This window comes from Rissa tridactyla, chromosome 18 (genome assembly GCF_028500815.1).
Source record: "Rissa tridactyla isolate bRisTri1 chromosome 18, bRisTri1.patW.cur.20221130, whole genome shotgun sequence".
NCBI lineage: Eukaryota > Metazoa > Chordata > Aves > Charadriiformes > Laridae > Rissa > Rissa tridactyla.
In genome coordinates this window covers 5,204,242-5,218,904 of record NC_071483.1, presented here as the reverse complement: position 1 = coordinate 5,218,904, position 14,663 = coordinate 5,204,242, and the positions used below count along the sequence as shown (strand labels likewise).

Here is a 14,663-nt window from a genome sequence, read left to right as displayed (position 1 = left end):
TATACGCCGTTCAAAACAAGTTACTCCAAGAAGACATTTGAGGTAGCAGAGGTTTGCAAGGAGGACGCAGAGACTGACTCCCTGTATCCGTCCACCAACATATATGGATGTGCATATATTCACACGGACATTCAACATATATTCACGCAAATCCAAATAATTTGCCATTTCCCCCGTCTCAGGGGACCAGATTCCATAGCAATTTGCTCATCACGCTTCGGAGCTGAATTTTACCACATGGCACGGCAGGAGCAGCTCGTGCCCTTTGCAAACATCCTGCTATCAATGCAAAGAGAAGTTGATAAGGGCAGGAGCTTTTCCTCCTCCACAGCCCTGCAGCATTTCCCCCCCCTCATCTGTACTTAATGACACGCTTTGCTCTGCGTCCCCCACCAAAAGTACACATAAAAGAGTATTTTACTTTCGTAAACCAGCATTTTAATTTTGTAAAACAGTATTTTACTTTCTTAAAACGGTGTTTTTTGAAGCAGACTTGCTCCTGAGAGCAAACAAAAGCCTCTAAAGCTTATTTAACTTTGACGCTGCCCTCATCTTGAGCTAGTTCAGTGCTAGCAGACCTTAAAATACAACTTTGGAGAGCATCTGGCATTTGCCCTGGTACTACTCGAGTCATCTACCATTCCGGTATCCCTACCTGTCCCCCAAAACAGCCTCGGAGTCTATAAAACCTCGCTACAGCATGCCATTTTGCTCAGGCTCTCCCAGTCTCCTTTGGGATTTAAGTAGTTGCCGCTGTCGGGTATCTTCCCATCCTCCAACAGGGAGCACATCTCCCATTTCAGCGTCAAGGGCAGCCTGGGTTTGCACAGGGCGAACACACCCTAAGTTACGTTTTCCCACAGAAATGACCTTTTTTCTTCCTAAATCTAGAGCATCTCTAAGTACTTAAGAAGAGGAGAAAGGACGCGCGGACTGCATGAGCTCGTGGTGATCCCCACCAGACACCCTCACTCCAACCCTCACCCATCCTTGGGCTCCCAGAATCGCCCACCAAAGCCACGCTTATTGAATGAGAGGGGGAGAAACTACACGCAGCCACACGATAAATGCGCTCTACTTACCATGAACCTGCTTTTTTATTTCTTTGGCAGGATCCAGCCACGTCTGTAAGAGGATAAAAACATTCACAGTTTAACAGACGCTCCCGAAACGCCACAGAAAACTGCAAATTGCTAAAAATACAGCAAAGAAGACAACACTTGAGATGAACGCAGCCATGGAAACTGGAGAGAGGGTGCGTTTTTCACAACTTTTACTCCAGTCTGCGGTCTCAGTGGTTGCATTTCCAACCCTTCACCTACCAGGAGCTCGTAGGGGAGGCACAAGGGACAGGAGGGAGGGGGAAGGGGGAGGAAAGCAGTATTTTAGGGCTGCAAGCACATAACAGCAGCTACCGTCGCAGCTACATCCAGCTATGAGGGGCAATCGCGCCACACATTTTTCTTCTCCAACACCTTTAAAAATAGGCAAATAGGATGTCCGCGTTCATTTTCAGCACCCTGACTCCATACTTACCCTATTCGGAACAAAGATTGCCAAGACTTTCTATTATTAGCTATGGTTTTTAACGACCCGATCACTGAAATACGAGTGAAAACATCCAACACTGGGGAAGGCTGGAATATTTTACCGGAGCGTGACATAAACTTCGTCTCTTTTAAGCATGACTCAAGTTTCTAGTAATTATCTCAGCTACAAATTTAGAAATATATCCTTCCACCCCCCCTCCTCTGCAATTTCGGGGTTTGTGGTGCAACATAAGCCTCAAAAACCAACTCCTGCTTTTGCCGGCAGGGGCTGAGCAGCTCCTGGCACGTCAAACCTGAGCCTTTCCCTTCGCAGAGGTCAGGGTCTGCCCTGCTGAAGGTGGTGTTCACAGCCCTCCAGGAGAGGGTCCATTAAACCACCTTCTTCCATTTTCTCAAGCCCTGAGCAGGATTTGGACACCCAGGTCTCCCGAGGTGAAGGAATTAACCCATTGAATCCCCCGAGCTAATCTGCCCTGACCAGAAGGACACGTAACTTCATGGCAGGGAGACAGCGATACTTACATTTAATCTTATCTTTTTATACGCTTCCCCCTCTAACCTATAAAACCGGGGATAGGAAATCCATCTGAAAGGTGGAGATGCCGCTTTGCTGTCTTTTTTAGGGCCACCGTTTGAGGCAGAGCATCTCCACGGCCACGCTGGTGCCACCACGGCTCGTCACGGCGGTTTCGGGCGGCCGAGCCCGGGGTGCAGTCATGCATCCCCAGCACTCACCCTGCCTGATCCAGCGGACAATGACGGGTACAGCAATTAACGGCACTTTTATCCAACGCTGTGTCGTGAATTAGTAGGAAACAATCCTCCCTTTGAGAGCAGCATGAGCATCAAGCTCCTCTATCCACTGCCACCATCTCCGATTCCCACTGTCACCCTCTGCTATTCCCATGTGGGAAAACGCCCATCCCCAGGAATGTTTATTCCCTAAATATCAAGGTGGAAAATGACACATACAACCCTTCCCTGCCCAGGAATACACACGTGCATCTCCACCCGCTCACACGGCTGCGGGTAAGGTGCAGAAGCCCATCTGTTGGTTGCCTATTAAGGTAATTTCTACGTGTGAATCAGTAACTCAGTGTCAGGTCTCGTTTGTAGTTACAGCAGGAGAGAGATGGAGCTTCAGATTCCAAAGTTCAATGAAACCTAACCAGAGAGATTCCCAAAAAAAGCCCAAAAACTGTGTTTTGCCCCATCAGAGCAAACCAGATTTCCACCACTGGAGCTAAACCTGTGCACAGCGGCTTCACCTTCCTCAGCTCCCGGCTCTGGGACACAAACCTGACAAAATTATTTGTTTTCAGTCCCTACGGTTAAAAAGCTGCACAACCTCTCAGCCCTTGTGGGCGGCGGGGAAGGAAGCGCAGGCTTGTGCTGTCGGAAGAATTGATGCCAGCACGTCTGGGGATGGGAAGAGCGAGTCCCGGGGGTCCAGGAGATTCGGCAGTGAGCAACCCACAGCACACGCCTGAGAAGCTGAGCTGCCCCAGCTAAACTCTTTTTCCTTTTAATTGGATCTAAAAGCACACCTATCCCCCCCTCTGCAAGCACAACAAACGCCTAGAGTCAAAAATCCAGGCTATATATAAATACATATATATATACACGGAAGCAAATTTCACATGCAAGACAACAGCACGACAGCAGAGACGGTAAACCAAACCCAAGACAGAGCTCTGCCAGCCTCAAAGAGCAATGTTTTGGGCTTTCTGGCCTGTGTATTAAAAATTCACACTTGCAATTATTAAATATTTAATGGCAAATACGCCTGTCAGCCATAGTAAGCTGGCCCATAAGCGACTGCCAGAAGTGAAGCATGGGAAGAGTCAGAATACGGACCAACATAACTGGTCTAAAGGACGTAAAAGTGGGCCCTTGATTTCAATTTAGCACATTTTTGGCTTGCTCCGTGAAAGAGAGCTTGAGAATTGCTTGAGTTAAAGCGTAACCAAGGGTTTAAAAGATAAGACACTGCCTGAGTCTAACCAAACAAAAACCTTAAACTGAAACCATATGAGTAAGAGTTCTGGTATGAAGAGTCACGTGTAGTTTTTTGCAGGGCAAAGCCCCGACTCAAAACTGCTCTGATGGCTGCGACCAAACCGTACCAACGCTGACACCGCTGCTGGGGCAGCCTGACTGCTTCAGCTATAGTTTTACAAATTAACGGCATCATTTTGCAGTAAACTAATATACTGAATTTTCTCCAGCTGAAGATCCAAGTTCACGTAGCTTTTTGAGTAAAATCCACACTCCTGTGGGCATTTATTCACCATTTCAGCCTTGGTGATGACCCTCTTAGTCTTTTTTGGGGGGGAGGACATCAAAAAGAGTATTAAGAAGAGTTTATGCACCATGTCCTCCAAGGGGGAGATGATCCTTTGAAAGAGCAGAACCCACCCGGGTGCAGAACACCACGCCTCAGCAGCCGCTTACCCTGGAGGTCGGCGTGTCCCATATGGCCAAGCCAAAGTAGTCTTCTTCCAGGAGATTGAGGTGGTCGCAGACTTTTTTCAGTAGATCCTGCCCCTTGGCATGTTTCTGCACAGAGACAAAAGAAATTCTGTAGGACAGGCTGGTTTTTGCCTGCCCTCGTTCACGGGAGAGAGACGGGAACATGATCAAACCATGCTGGACACTGCCAAGAACGGAAAAAACACCTTGAGTAAATCAAAATCTGATCTCACAGCCATTTCTGAGCAAGCATCCCTTATAAGAAAGTGCATCAGGCATAAAAATTCCTATAGGAGAGGCAAAGGGAACGGCAGCGGTTCTCTCTGCTACCACCAGCTCCGTGTCTGAAGCCCCCCAAGGCTGAGCTTCTCAATGCAACTCAAGAAACACTTAGGATTTGTATGGGTTTTCCCTCCCCAAGTGCATCTGCTGCACTGACACCTCCCAGTTCCAGGCTGTCAGACAATCAGGCTTTGATCGAAAGATGATTTAGATTAGTTATGGGGAAGAAATTCTTGGCTGTGAGGGCGGTGAGCCCCTGGCCCAGGTTGCCCAGAGAAGCTGTGGCTGCCCCATCCCTGGAGGGGTTCAAGGCCAGGTTGGACGGGGCTTGGAGCAACCTGGGCTGGTGGGAGGCGTCCCTGCCCAGGGCAGGGGGGTGGCACTGGATGATATTTAAGGTCCCTTCCAACCCAGACCGTTCTGTGATTCTATGATCAATGTGGGGTACAAAGCTGCTGTACAACCCCCTGCTACAGCCCCCCATTTTGGGGGAAACCTGGCTCTGCAAGGTCACAAAAGAAACAGTGGCTCAGAACCAAAGCCCGTAATTTCCACGGCTGTGGGAATTACGGGCTTTGGTTCTGAGCCACTGTTTTGTTTTGTACCCCACGTTGATCTGCTGATGAGACCCAGCTTCTCCAGTTTTGCCCCACGCACCGAAAGCTGCTTAGCACACCACTTCTTGCCTCCAGAAACACGCTTTTGAGCGTTCCTATCCTTTTTTTTTTTTTTTTTCCCAAATCCTGCAGAAGTGAACTGGCCCCAGGAACAGATACCCTTTTAGTCGAAAAGCACGAAGGAAAACATCCCTGAGGCACAAAACTATAGTAACCAGAAGCAGCTGGTTCTATTGGAGGCTTCGCTAAAAAGAAAGCACAGCTCCAGTGACGCAAAATAAGCTTTACTAATGCATGGCTTGTGCCCGCATCGCTCCTTTTTAGCCATATTTGTACGGCAACTGATCCAAGACCAGAGCCTTGTTTTATTCCAGTCCTTCAGCTGTAAGGTCCTTAGTGCATACGTTGTGTCTCTATAGGTAGTGCGTGTGTTAGCCTGGATATTTCTCAAGGAATTGGCACTTAAAGATGTATAGGAATTAAAAACCTTCCATGGTTGTTAATGGGAAAGGACGTCTGAAAGCACTTATTCTTGGGTAAAGGCATTTGTGCTGGTCTTTGCCTACACTGTTGCAATTCCTTCTCAATTAATTCTTAATTGTTAGAGTAGGATTATACTGGTGTTAAAGGCGAGGGTATTTGTCAAGCCGGGAGGGTCCCACCGACACAGCGGCCCCCCCTGCCGTGCCCACCGCGATCCTCTGGACCTACAGAAAGAGACTTCCATTGTCCTGCTCAAGCCGGGACCAAGCCCACCACCCGCATCCCTGCAGCCCGCCGGCAGTTGAAGGCATCGCCGCAGCAAAGTCAGACACAAAACCACAGGGAAGCTGCCACCAGCATCCCGGGGGACAGACTCCTTTCGGGGGCTCGCACACAAAACCCCCGGCAAAGGGGAAGGCGAGCGGGGCGGCGATGGTCCCAGCTGATCCCAGGCAATAAGAGCAGCGACGTCGTTACACAAACGGCCGGCGCTGACCTACTTGCCCAGGATCACCCAAGGTAACCGCTTTCACAAGGAGCCCTGTGCCCAGATACCCTCTCCTGGCCCAGTTAGCCAGTGGGACTGGGGAAAAACAAGCTGATGGAAGTACGCTCGAATGGTAAGTACCGGATTATTAATATTCTGGACAAGTACTTCAATACTGAAATGGGGATTTCTGCTAGCTTTTTATTGCCCTGACAGCAAGACGGTCCTGTGAGAGAATGCGCAAAATAAAGCGGAAGAAAAGCTCTCAGATGAAGGGGTTTGCAGTGCTGTAAGTCAATATAATAACTGTAAATCGTTTACCGCAAATATAGTCAACTGCGGGCTAAGCACAGCCCGTTTTTCTTTACATCCAAGCTCCAGGAGTTATGTTAGCCAGTGACCTGACAGGCAAATGTACCTTGGATGAACAGAACTTCACAACCCACTTTATTCAAAGGAAAGGGGCAGAAGATATTTAAACAATCCCAACCTAACACAAAAACCTAAACTCTAGCCTGGGATACAAATGAGAGAGAAGATGAACAGCAAGATAACTTTTCTTTTTTTTTTTTTAAAACTTCCCCTCACCTTTACAAAGCAAGACACCCTAGAAATTGTAGAACAATTTAAAAAAAAAAAAAAAAAAGAGATTCCTCTGCACAGAGGTTTTTACGACACACTAAATAAGTTGTTATAGCTTACAGCAAGCTTGTTCTGCAGTAAAGCCTGTCATGTAATTCACTGGCAGCAAATTAGACCCCTATTAAACAGCGTTTGTGGTGATTTTTCAAGGGGAGGAGAAGGGAGAGGGGAAAAGAGGAGAAGCAGAAACAAACCCCAGAAGTACTTACATCCACGGCGCACTCAAAAATGGTGTCATCCAGCAAGACGACTTTGCAGTACATGTTTCTGTGTCTTCTGATTGCTTTCTGGGCGGCTTTCAAATCCTTGTCCGCTTTGGTCTCTGGAGTCTCTTGTCTGGGCTCCGGCTTGGCGCTCTCTTCCTTGGCTTCCCCTCCTTCCTTGCCCTCGAGGTCTCTGCTGTCCGGCTCCTGGTCCTCCCTCCTCTCCTCCTGCGCGGGCTGAAACCCCCACATCACCCCAGTTGCAATTTAGACGTGTTGAGCTAAAAACCCATCCCATGAAAGAAGCATTGCACAGGTGAGCTGTAGGGCTGGGGTCTCACCCCCAGAATTAGGTTATCTGACTTAAACGAGCAACTTGGAGCAGCAGTTTGGGTGAGGAGGGCAACGATAATGTTAATTCTTAAAGCCTTTCAAGTCAATCCCAAGTCTTCATTTAATAAGGGACGTTACAAAAAAAAAAAAAAAAAAAGGAAAGAGGGTTGATTAGAGAAATCAGGGCGGATTACATCATGGTCTTAATGACAGCACGTTTTTGATTAGTGAGGTTTTCCCCTCCCCGGCCAGACCCCCACGGCGGGGCCCCCGCGCTCCCACTGTTCTCCAGTGCACGGCCTCCGTACGGCAGCGGTGGCATTAAAAGGGGGGTCAGCGCCGAGATCTGGCGGCCGTCTGAGCTGACCGAGCGGCTCTCTGCCCCCAAAAAGGGAAGGCAGCCTTCGCTCCACTCTCTCTTTCCTACCGAAGCACTTTGCAAGACACTTTAATTCACTACAACAGCAGAAAGAGACGCAGTTCGGGGACAGGAGGAGGAAGGAAGCTGATTTTTTTGTTGGGGTTTTTTGTTTTTTTCCCCCCACTGCCATTTCAGCAGGTTAAACGAGTTCACGGCCGGCTCCGACAAGTGCTGGAAGTGGCTGGATGCAGCAGGAGCACGCAGCCGCCGCAGAGGAAAAGTAAAACCCCGTCTTTTCAGCCCATCGCGTCTCATGAAATCACAGCCAGGCCCAACTGCACGGAGGTATTTAAAAACTAAATAATGTCCACAAGCTGCTGACTTCTGTTCCAGCAGGGCCGGGGACAATCGGGTGCAGGGAATCAGTCAAAGCTCGTAATGCCCGTCGGTCAGCATTTATCAAGCAGGCAGCACCCCGCAAATGCTTTCACGGCAGAAATATCTGCCGAGTGTCACAGTTCAAAAAGTCACTGATGTTGACCTAAAATAAGAACTGGGGGGGGGGGGGGGGGGGGGGGGGAAAAGAAAAAGAAAAGCACAAATGCTTCGTCTAAAACAAACAGCCCCTGGCGAAGGAAGGCCGCGGGTGCACATTCACATGCACTCAGAAGCAGCAAATCAAGGTTAAATTGAGAAAGAAATCATACGTTTCTTCTTGAAGACATAATTTCTGGGCTGAAATTGCCTGAAAATGTCCAGCTCCTCCCCATTCTGCTAATCCCAGCCCTCACAGGTACAAAACACGAACAGAGATCATCCCATGGTTTTCACAGGCTCAGAAATTTGGGAAAAAGAAAGGAAAAGGTGCTACCTATGACCTTCTCTACACCTTTGCAATGTAAAGGAGGTAGATTTACAAGTACTGCCTACAGCTGGCAATGCTCTAACTTGGAAAGTAATGCTCCAAAAGTCGGAGTTTGCAGATCCGTAGCAGCTCTTTGGAGCCCATTCAGAACTTAAGGCAGCCGGGTAATTCATTCAGATTTTATCACGAATGTGCTGCGACCCCAGCCACACACACAGGTTGGGTGGGTTGTAAGAAATCCCCTTCTCCGGAAAAGGGAACCTGCCTTTCTCTAACTCCGGGCAGCCCCAGATTAACGGCGGAGCTGCAATTACCCAAGGAGTAAAAGAGAGGGCATCCGACACCCCCAAATCAACAACCAGCTGCAGCTTTGTGAATGTCTCCCTGGGGATTTCTCTGCCTCAAAAACTTCACATTTGGCATGAAAAATGACCCTGGCTGTAAAGAGCAGACATCAGACGGCTACTAAGGGCTGGGCTCAGCCCACGTGCTGCGCAGAAATCCCTGTCTACATGATGCATAAGCAGAAAATATTTGTATTTGGCAGGGTCAGCACCAGCCCGGACTGAACAGATGACCAAGTTCTAAAATGCCACGCTTAACGCTCCTTGAAGCTGAAGAAACCCTTTCCCAAATCCACGTTCTTTTGCAATCTCCACCTCACGCCACTGACCTGCCTTTACTCTGCGCACACCAGGGACATCCTGACGAGCAACCGCTCTGTCGTGAATTATGGATTTGAACCCCAGTTCTGATGTGACTTCCCACGCCTCAGCAGAGTAAAGAGTCAGCACGGGACATTTTAAGTTATGCTGTGAAGTGCGAGCACATTTCAGGAGCAGGTACTTTGCAGGACGGTCGGATACAGGAATGCAAGAGCGGGAAGTACGCGATGCAACACAGGGAGCTGAGAAGAGCCTTTTTAGCAGCTCATGAGTTTTTCCCATCAAGCCTACCTTCCTAGGATAAAAAGTTTTTATCGTTTTGGTGAAAAAGACACATTTTTCAAGAACAGAAGGGAGCCCGCCACACCAACAGTGTGTTTTACCTGTGTTTCCGCACTGCTTAAGGAATGGAGATCTAGCGATGGATCGGTTTTGAGCTCAGGCTCAGGAGCTGCAATTGGGGCTTTCACCAGGATGTCTTCATCAGGGCTGGCTCCTAATCCCGGGTCTTTCTGGTCACCTCCCACCTCTTTAGAAGCATGAGTGTCTTTGTCCTCTTCGGACACCTGAGACTTGGGTCTCCTGAGAAAGGATGAGAAGAGGCGGGAGAGACCCCGGCCCTCGGAGGTGCGCCGTTCCTTCTTGCTCTGCTCCTCGTGCGTGGGGGTATCGCCGTTGGAGGCCTTCTGCTTCTGCCCCGCTGCAGGCTGTCCCCCTGCCGTCTGCTGAGCCCCCTCCTCTCGGGAAGCCTCTTGATTTTGTGTTTCAGCAGCCCCTTCCTCCTCCTTAGCTTGCTGCTGCTCCGAATTGTCGGCGTCTGCCGCTAGGCTCTTCTCTGTTGTCATGATGACACTGTGAGAGAGGTGCAAAAGGTCTCAATCAAGATCTTTCCAATATTTAAATCTGTGTTAAACTATTCAAACCAAGCGACAAGCACAGACACACCACGCTCCCCAGTCACACCACCTTGTCCTGCCAACGCAAGCAAACACATCATTCATTTTGCTAAGGTTTGCTTTGATAGAAACATCTCTATCAACGTTTGCACCTCCATCTTCTACCCTTCGGATGACGCTGACTCCAAACTGCTAAATGCCCTGGCACCAGGTCTGCAGCCTGACAACAACAAATGATTAAAAATAGAAAGAAGCTTATGGAAAGGGGAGGAGATGGCAGAGGGTCTTGCTCCACAGGGCTGTCCTGAGGTCCTCTCCTTCCCCCAAGTCCCCGTTCCCCTCTGGCACTGCTGGCTGTGGGAGCGGAGCAGATGAGGACACGCACATGACCAGGCAACCTTCCTCCCACCACGCCATGCCAAAGCCCCAGACGGCCCGCCATGGCTTGTGGCCTTACAGCATCCTTCTCCACCACTGCAACCCAAGCAGAAATCTGCTGCTTGAGGGAACACTCGTACAGCCAAGCAGAGTCCAAAACTGCACGGCCCCAAATTTTAACAGTTGCTCACTTCTAAATGTCCCTGAAAGAAGCCACAGGTCCTTGTCATGAACTGAAAAGGTGGTTTAGATGATGGCTCATCATCTAAACATGATGAACCATGCCGCTGCTCTCATCAGTGTCTATCAACTACATTGATAAGCACAAGACAAGTCCAGTGGAGCCGGGCAGGCTTCAGGACTCACAAGATCTTTGCATTGCACACTGGAAAAATGTAAAATGAAAAGGCTTCCAAACAATCCCCATAATGGAGAGCAGATTTCTTCAGAGCCTCTGCTGTTAAGCTGATGCAATGTTTATTTCAACTTTAGCCTGGGCTGTTGACACAAAAAGATGGAAATCACATGAGAGGAATATCTATTTAAGGTATAAAGAGGACCCAAAATAATCATGCTTTAGAGAGGATAGAACTAATCTTTGCACGTTGCATCACATGTATCTGCAGCAATAAATTGCCGCTGCTTACACAGAGCAAATAGCATATAATCCAATATGCCTTTCAATCCCCCCAGTCCAAGCCTTGGCATACAAACATTTGCTCAAAATACATACTTAAAATTAAGAAGCATTTTAAGATGTCACCGTCCTACATATTACTGCATTCAACAATTTTAATTTAACTCAGGTCGACTGCCAAAATAACCAGAGTGCTTGAAAGAGAAAAGCCCTCCTGGCTTTCCAAAGTACTCTTCCCCTGCATTTAATGCAAAAGCTTAATATTATTGCTAAAGCTGTGGTTAAAACAAAGCAGCATTAGAGACCTTCACTGAATCCGTTTCTCCAGCAGTGCAGTTTTCCTGAGTTTACGAGGTTTGTTTTGCTTTGGGTTTTGGTATTATGGCTGTTTTTCTTTTTTCAAGGAGGGCTTTTGTAAAAGCAGGGATGGTGACCCAACAGGGTCTGTGCTTCCATCGGGGTGATTCGGAGAGGTGTCAGATTTGGGACAGGCTCTCTGAACCCTTTGAAACCTCTTCACTTGGTCAAGACCCTCCCAGACAGCTTTGGGGACGAGCTGCAGGGCCCATTTCAGCCTGGTCTCCTGCAGACACCAGGTTTACAGCATCGCACCCTCCCCACGATCCTCCCCTTGCGGGGCTGCTCTGGGTTGCTACAAACCCAACAGAGAGCTGGAGGCCACTGGAAGAGCAGCTTTCTACCTGCACTGAGAAAACAGGAACATTGCAAGTCGAAGACGGTGCCGAAACCCAGATGTGGCAAAACTCCGAGCCAGACAGAGGTGCGGATGTGCAGAAACCCCCGCTGCATCGGTTCTGCTCCTCCAGCACTTTGCACGGGAGAAGACAGGACAGCTTGGCACAGCCCAACCAAGGCAGCGAGTGCCCCCAGGGGTAATTTTCCAAAACGTTGTTGAGTCGGGCATTATGTCACCTCGTTTCCCCACAAGTCTTGCAGGAGTTTGTTTCTGCAAGATCACGACAGAACAGGCTCTGCGAGAAAGCCGTAAAATCCAAGTTAAAGGAAAGGCTATGGCCCCAGCAGGTCCCACCACCACCCGCGAGGAGGGGCAGCCCCGCGTCTGCCGCTTATGCTGAATTTCCTTTTCAAGTTAAACCCAACCACACACCAGACACGAGAGCCAGGAGTCCAAGGGCTCGCTGCCCACAGAGTGCATATCATACAGGGAACACCTGAAAGGTGGAACCAGCAGCAAACTGACAGGGTGAGGGATGGCCGCCGTCTCGCAGGGGCAGAACTGAGGTTACCGGAGGTTTAGCAGGACCAAAGAGGGATTATGGTATGAGCAGGGTCTGCAAGTGGGTTCAGGCGAGGGTTTGAAGAGGCTGTGTGCTAACGTGGAGGGCACAGGGCTGCCATCGGTGACTTGCCCCTGCAGCTCTTACTGCTCGTTCCCCTTCCTCCCGTGATCCCTTCACCACAGATGCCGCTGGCCCCGTGTCTGCAGAGTCGCCCCAACCACCACGCAGCCAACTCATGCTCTCCAAGAAACTCCTAAGAGATACTACAAGGTGGTCGGGGCAAGAAACTACGTTCAGCCATACGCACATCACCCCGAGCCCATGACGCAGGACGGGCTCGCCATGGCCAACTCCCAGGGCAAAGCTCCCGATGCCCCAGCACGCATAGGGCATCGGATATGTTGCAAGACGGTCCCACCGTGAACGCACGAAAATATTGAGCTCCTTCTTGCACCAGCTGCCGAAGCAGTCTGCTTTATAGTTGCTTCCTACTGTGTTTGTTTTTTGCATAAACACATTTGTAAGAATCATTATCTAAACACACATTGCTCTTAAAAAGAAAAAGAACTGAGGTTCTCGAGATGATGACTGCAGGGAGGGCACAGCTGAAGCGCAGCTCTTATCCGCTGCGGTAAACAAGAGGGACAGTCCACAAACAAACATTTCCTCTGGAAATTTCCTCTTTTTAAATGCCAACATTTCTGGAACACGAAATGTTTACTTGTTTGGATTTCAAAGCCGCAGTAATGGACCTTTCCTGGTGTGGGAAGGTAGGTCTCGCTGGCGACGAGCAAACATCTCACATCCCCCCGGCAGGGCTGGGGATGCGGAGATGGGCACGTACGAGCCCTTCCCTTCCCTTCCCAATAAACATTTCACAGCGGCAGCCAGCACCAGTAACTCACTGGGCGCAGGCAAACAGCTTGCCACAAGACCTGAGCGCGCTCGACCACCACGTGGGCTCATGGCTGGTTCCCTCCCTTTGAAGTTTCATGTTCAGAAGCGGTTTCCCCTAAAGCTCTCAAGCGAAAGCAGAGAGATTTGTAAGCAAGCAACAAAACCAAGAGGCTGTATTATTATTTTTTTTTAAAAAAAAGCACCTCTGCCGCACAGAGATGTTTGCTAAGTAGCGTTCTGGTTTTGTTTCCAACCCAGCACACAGCCGAAGAGCGAGGTTTCCACTCCGCCACTCTTCAACTCGTTATTTGGAGAAGGCACTGCCCACAGCCAAACCACAAGCAGGTTTTCTATTTAAATTACATTTTCTTCCATCGCTATTCCACAAGGCAGTTCTGCAGAGCCTGCAGGTGCCTCCGGAGCTCCCTGGACGCTGGAGGAGGACACTCTGCTCTTGCAGGAGCGCCCAAGCAGTGCTGCCCACCTCCTGCTCGGAGCTGCCACGCTTGTAAATGCTGGATTTGGGGATTTTTTTGGTAGAGGATGAGGTTTTGGTGCCAGACAGCCTGTAAAAGGCAGGCTCTTTGCAAGTCTGGTGTAGAGAAGGCGTTTAACGCTACGGAAATAAGCAAATCACAGCAAAACTTAGATACGATCCCACATAGAGATTTCAGAGTAAAAATCTCATCAGAAATGAGTTCAACTGTGCATTTCTATTAAAGCATTTTTAAGTTTAAAAACACCCTACTCAAGACAAGAAGATTTTAGCAACAGGGAGCAGTCCGAAGAAAAGGTTATTAAATATACCCAGAGCAGCCTGTGGGGAGAAGACAAATAGAATCATAGAATAGAATCACAGAATGGTTCGGGTTGGAAGGGACCTTAAAGATCATCTAGTTCCAACCCCCAAAATAAAAATAGGCTTCTCCCCACGGGGGAGACGTGCACCACAGGTCGATCTCCCCATTGACAGCATCCCCCTTGACCAGATCAGACCCAGAAGAGGACCTGGACCTCTTGGTGTCCAGCAGCACCACCGGGAATGTCAGTGCTTGGGTGAAGAGCGCCTTGTACATCTCTTCTTGAAAGGCACCAGCAGCTCTGAACACCTCACGTCAAAGCAAACCGCTACACGGGCACCTTCTGAACCTGCTGTCCCATGCACAGCAGACCCTCCGGCCACCCCGAAGTCCCGAGACCCCCCCAGTCTCAGGGCTCACCCCTGTTCCTGTCCAAGGGCACGACTGTAGGGACCACACGACATCTCTGCAGGCTCGCTGTCACCTACACACTCACCTTGCTCTTCTGCAACAAAATCCTTCAAATCAAACAGACTTGAGGCGTAAGAGGAGTATAACAGCTCGTTGTTCATCCTGTTCCTAACATAGTTTGAACCAACACTAATTAATATCTGACGAGCAGAGGATGGCAAAACTTGGTCACAACCCGAGCTCCCCACTCTTGCAAACATCAAAAGACAACCACCCGCCAAGTTCAACCGTTGCCCTTTTGCAGCCTGCACACGTGCACACCCCTTTATCTAAAATACAGATTTTAGAGGAGCTCAAAGATCCCACCAGCTGCCTGCTGAGAAAGCTTTCGAGTCTGGAGGACGCCAAATGACTCATTTCAC

At 49.3% G+C, this 14,663-nt stretch overlaps 1 protein-coding gene across 32 annotated transcripts in view; it reads right to left on the bottom strand.

Moving 5' to 3' along the window:
- The window catches only part of EPB41 (erythrocyte membrane protein band 4.1), a 96,672-nt gene that overhangs the window by 40,337 nt on the left and 41,672 nt on the right, over window positions 1–14,663 (bottom strand). For all 32 annotated transcript variants that reach the window (XR_008469761.1, XM_054223714.1, XM_054223710.1 and 29 more), the window contains 4 exons: window positions 9,344–9,812; window positions 6,743–6,973; window positions 4,005–4,109; window positions 1,083–1,125 (listed from right to left, as the gene is read on the bottom strand). Coding sequence is in view for 31 of the 32 variants with exons in the window: in XM_054223714.1 (XP_054079689.1) it covers window positions 1,083–1,125; window positions 4,005–4,109; window positions 6,743–6,973; window positions 9,344–9,805 (841 nt within the window). In the remaining variant the exon portion in view is untranslated. Of the gene's footprint in view, window positions 1–1,082; window positions 1,126–4,004; window positions 4,110–6,742; window positions 6,974–9,343; window positions 9,813–14,663 lie in introns of those variants that run through there.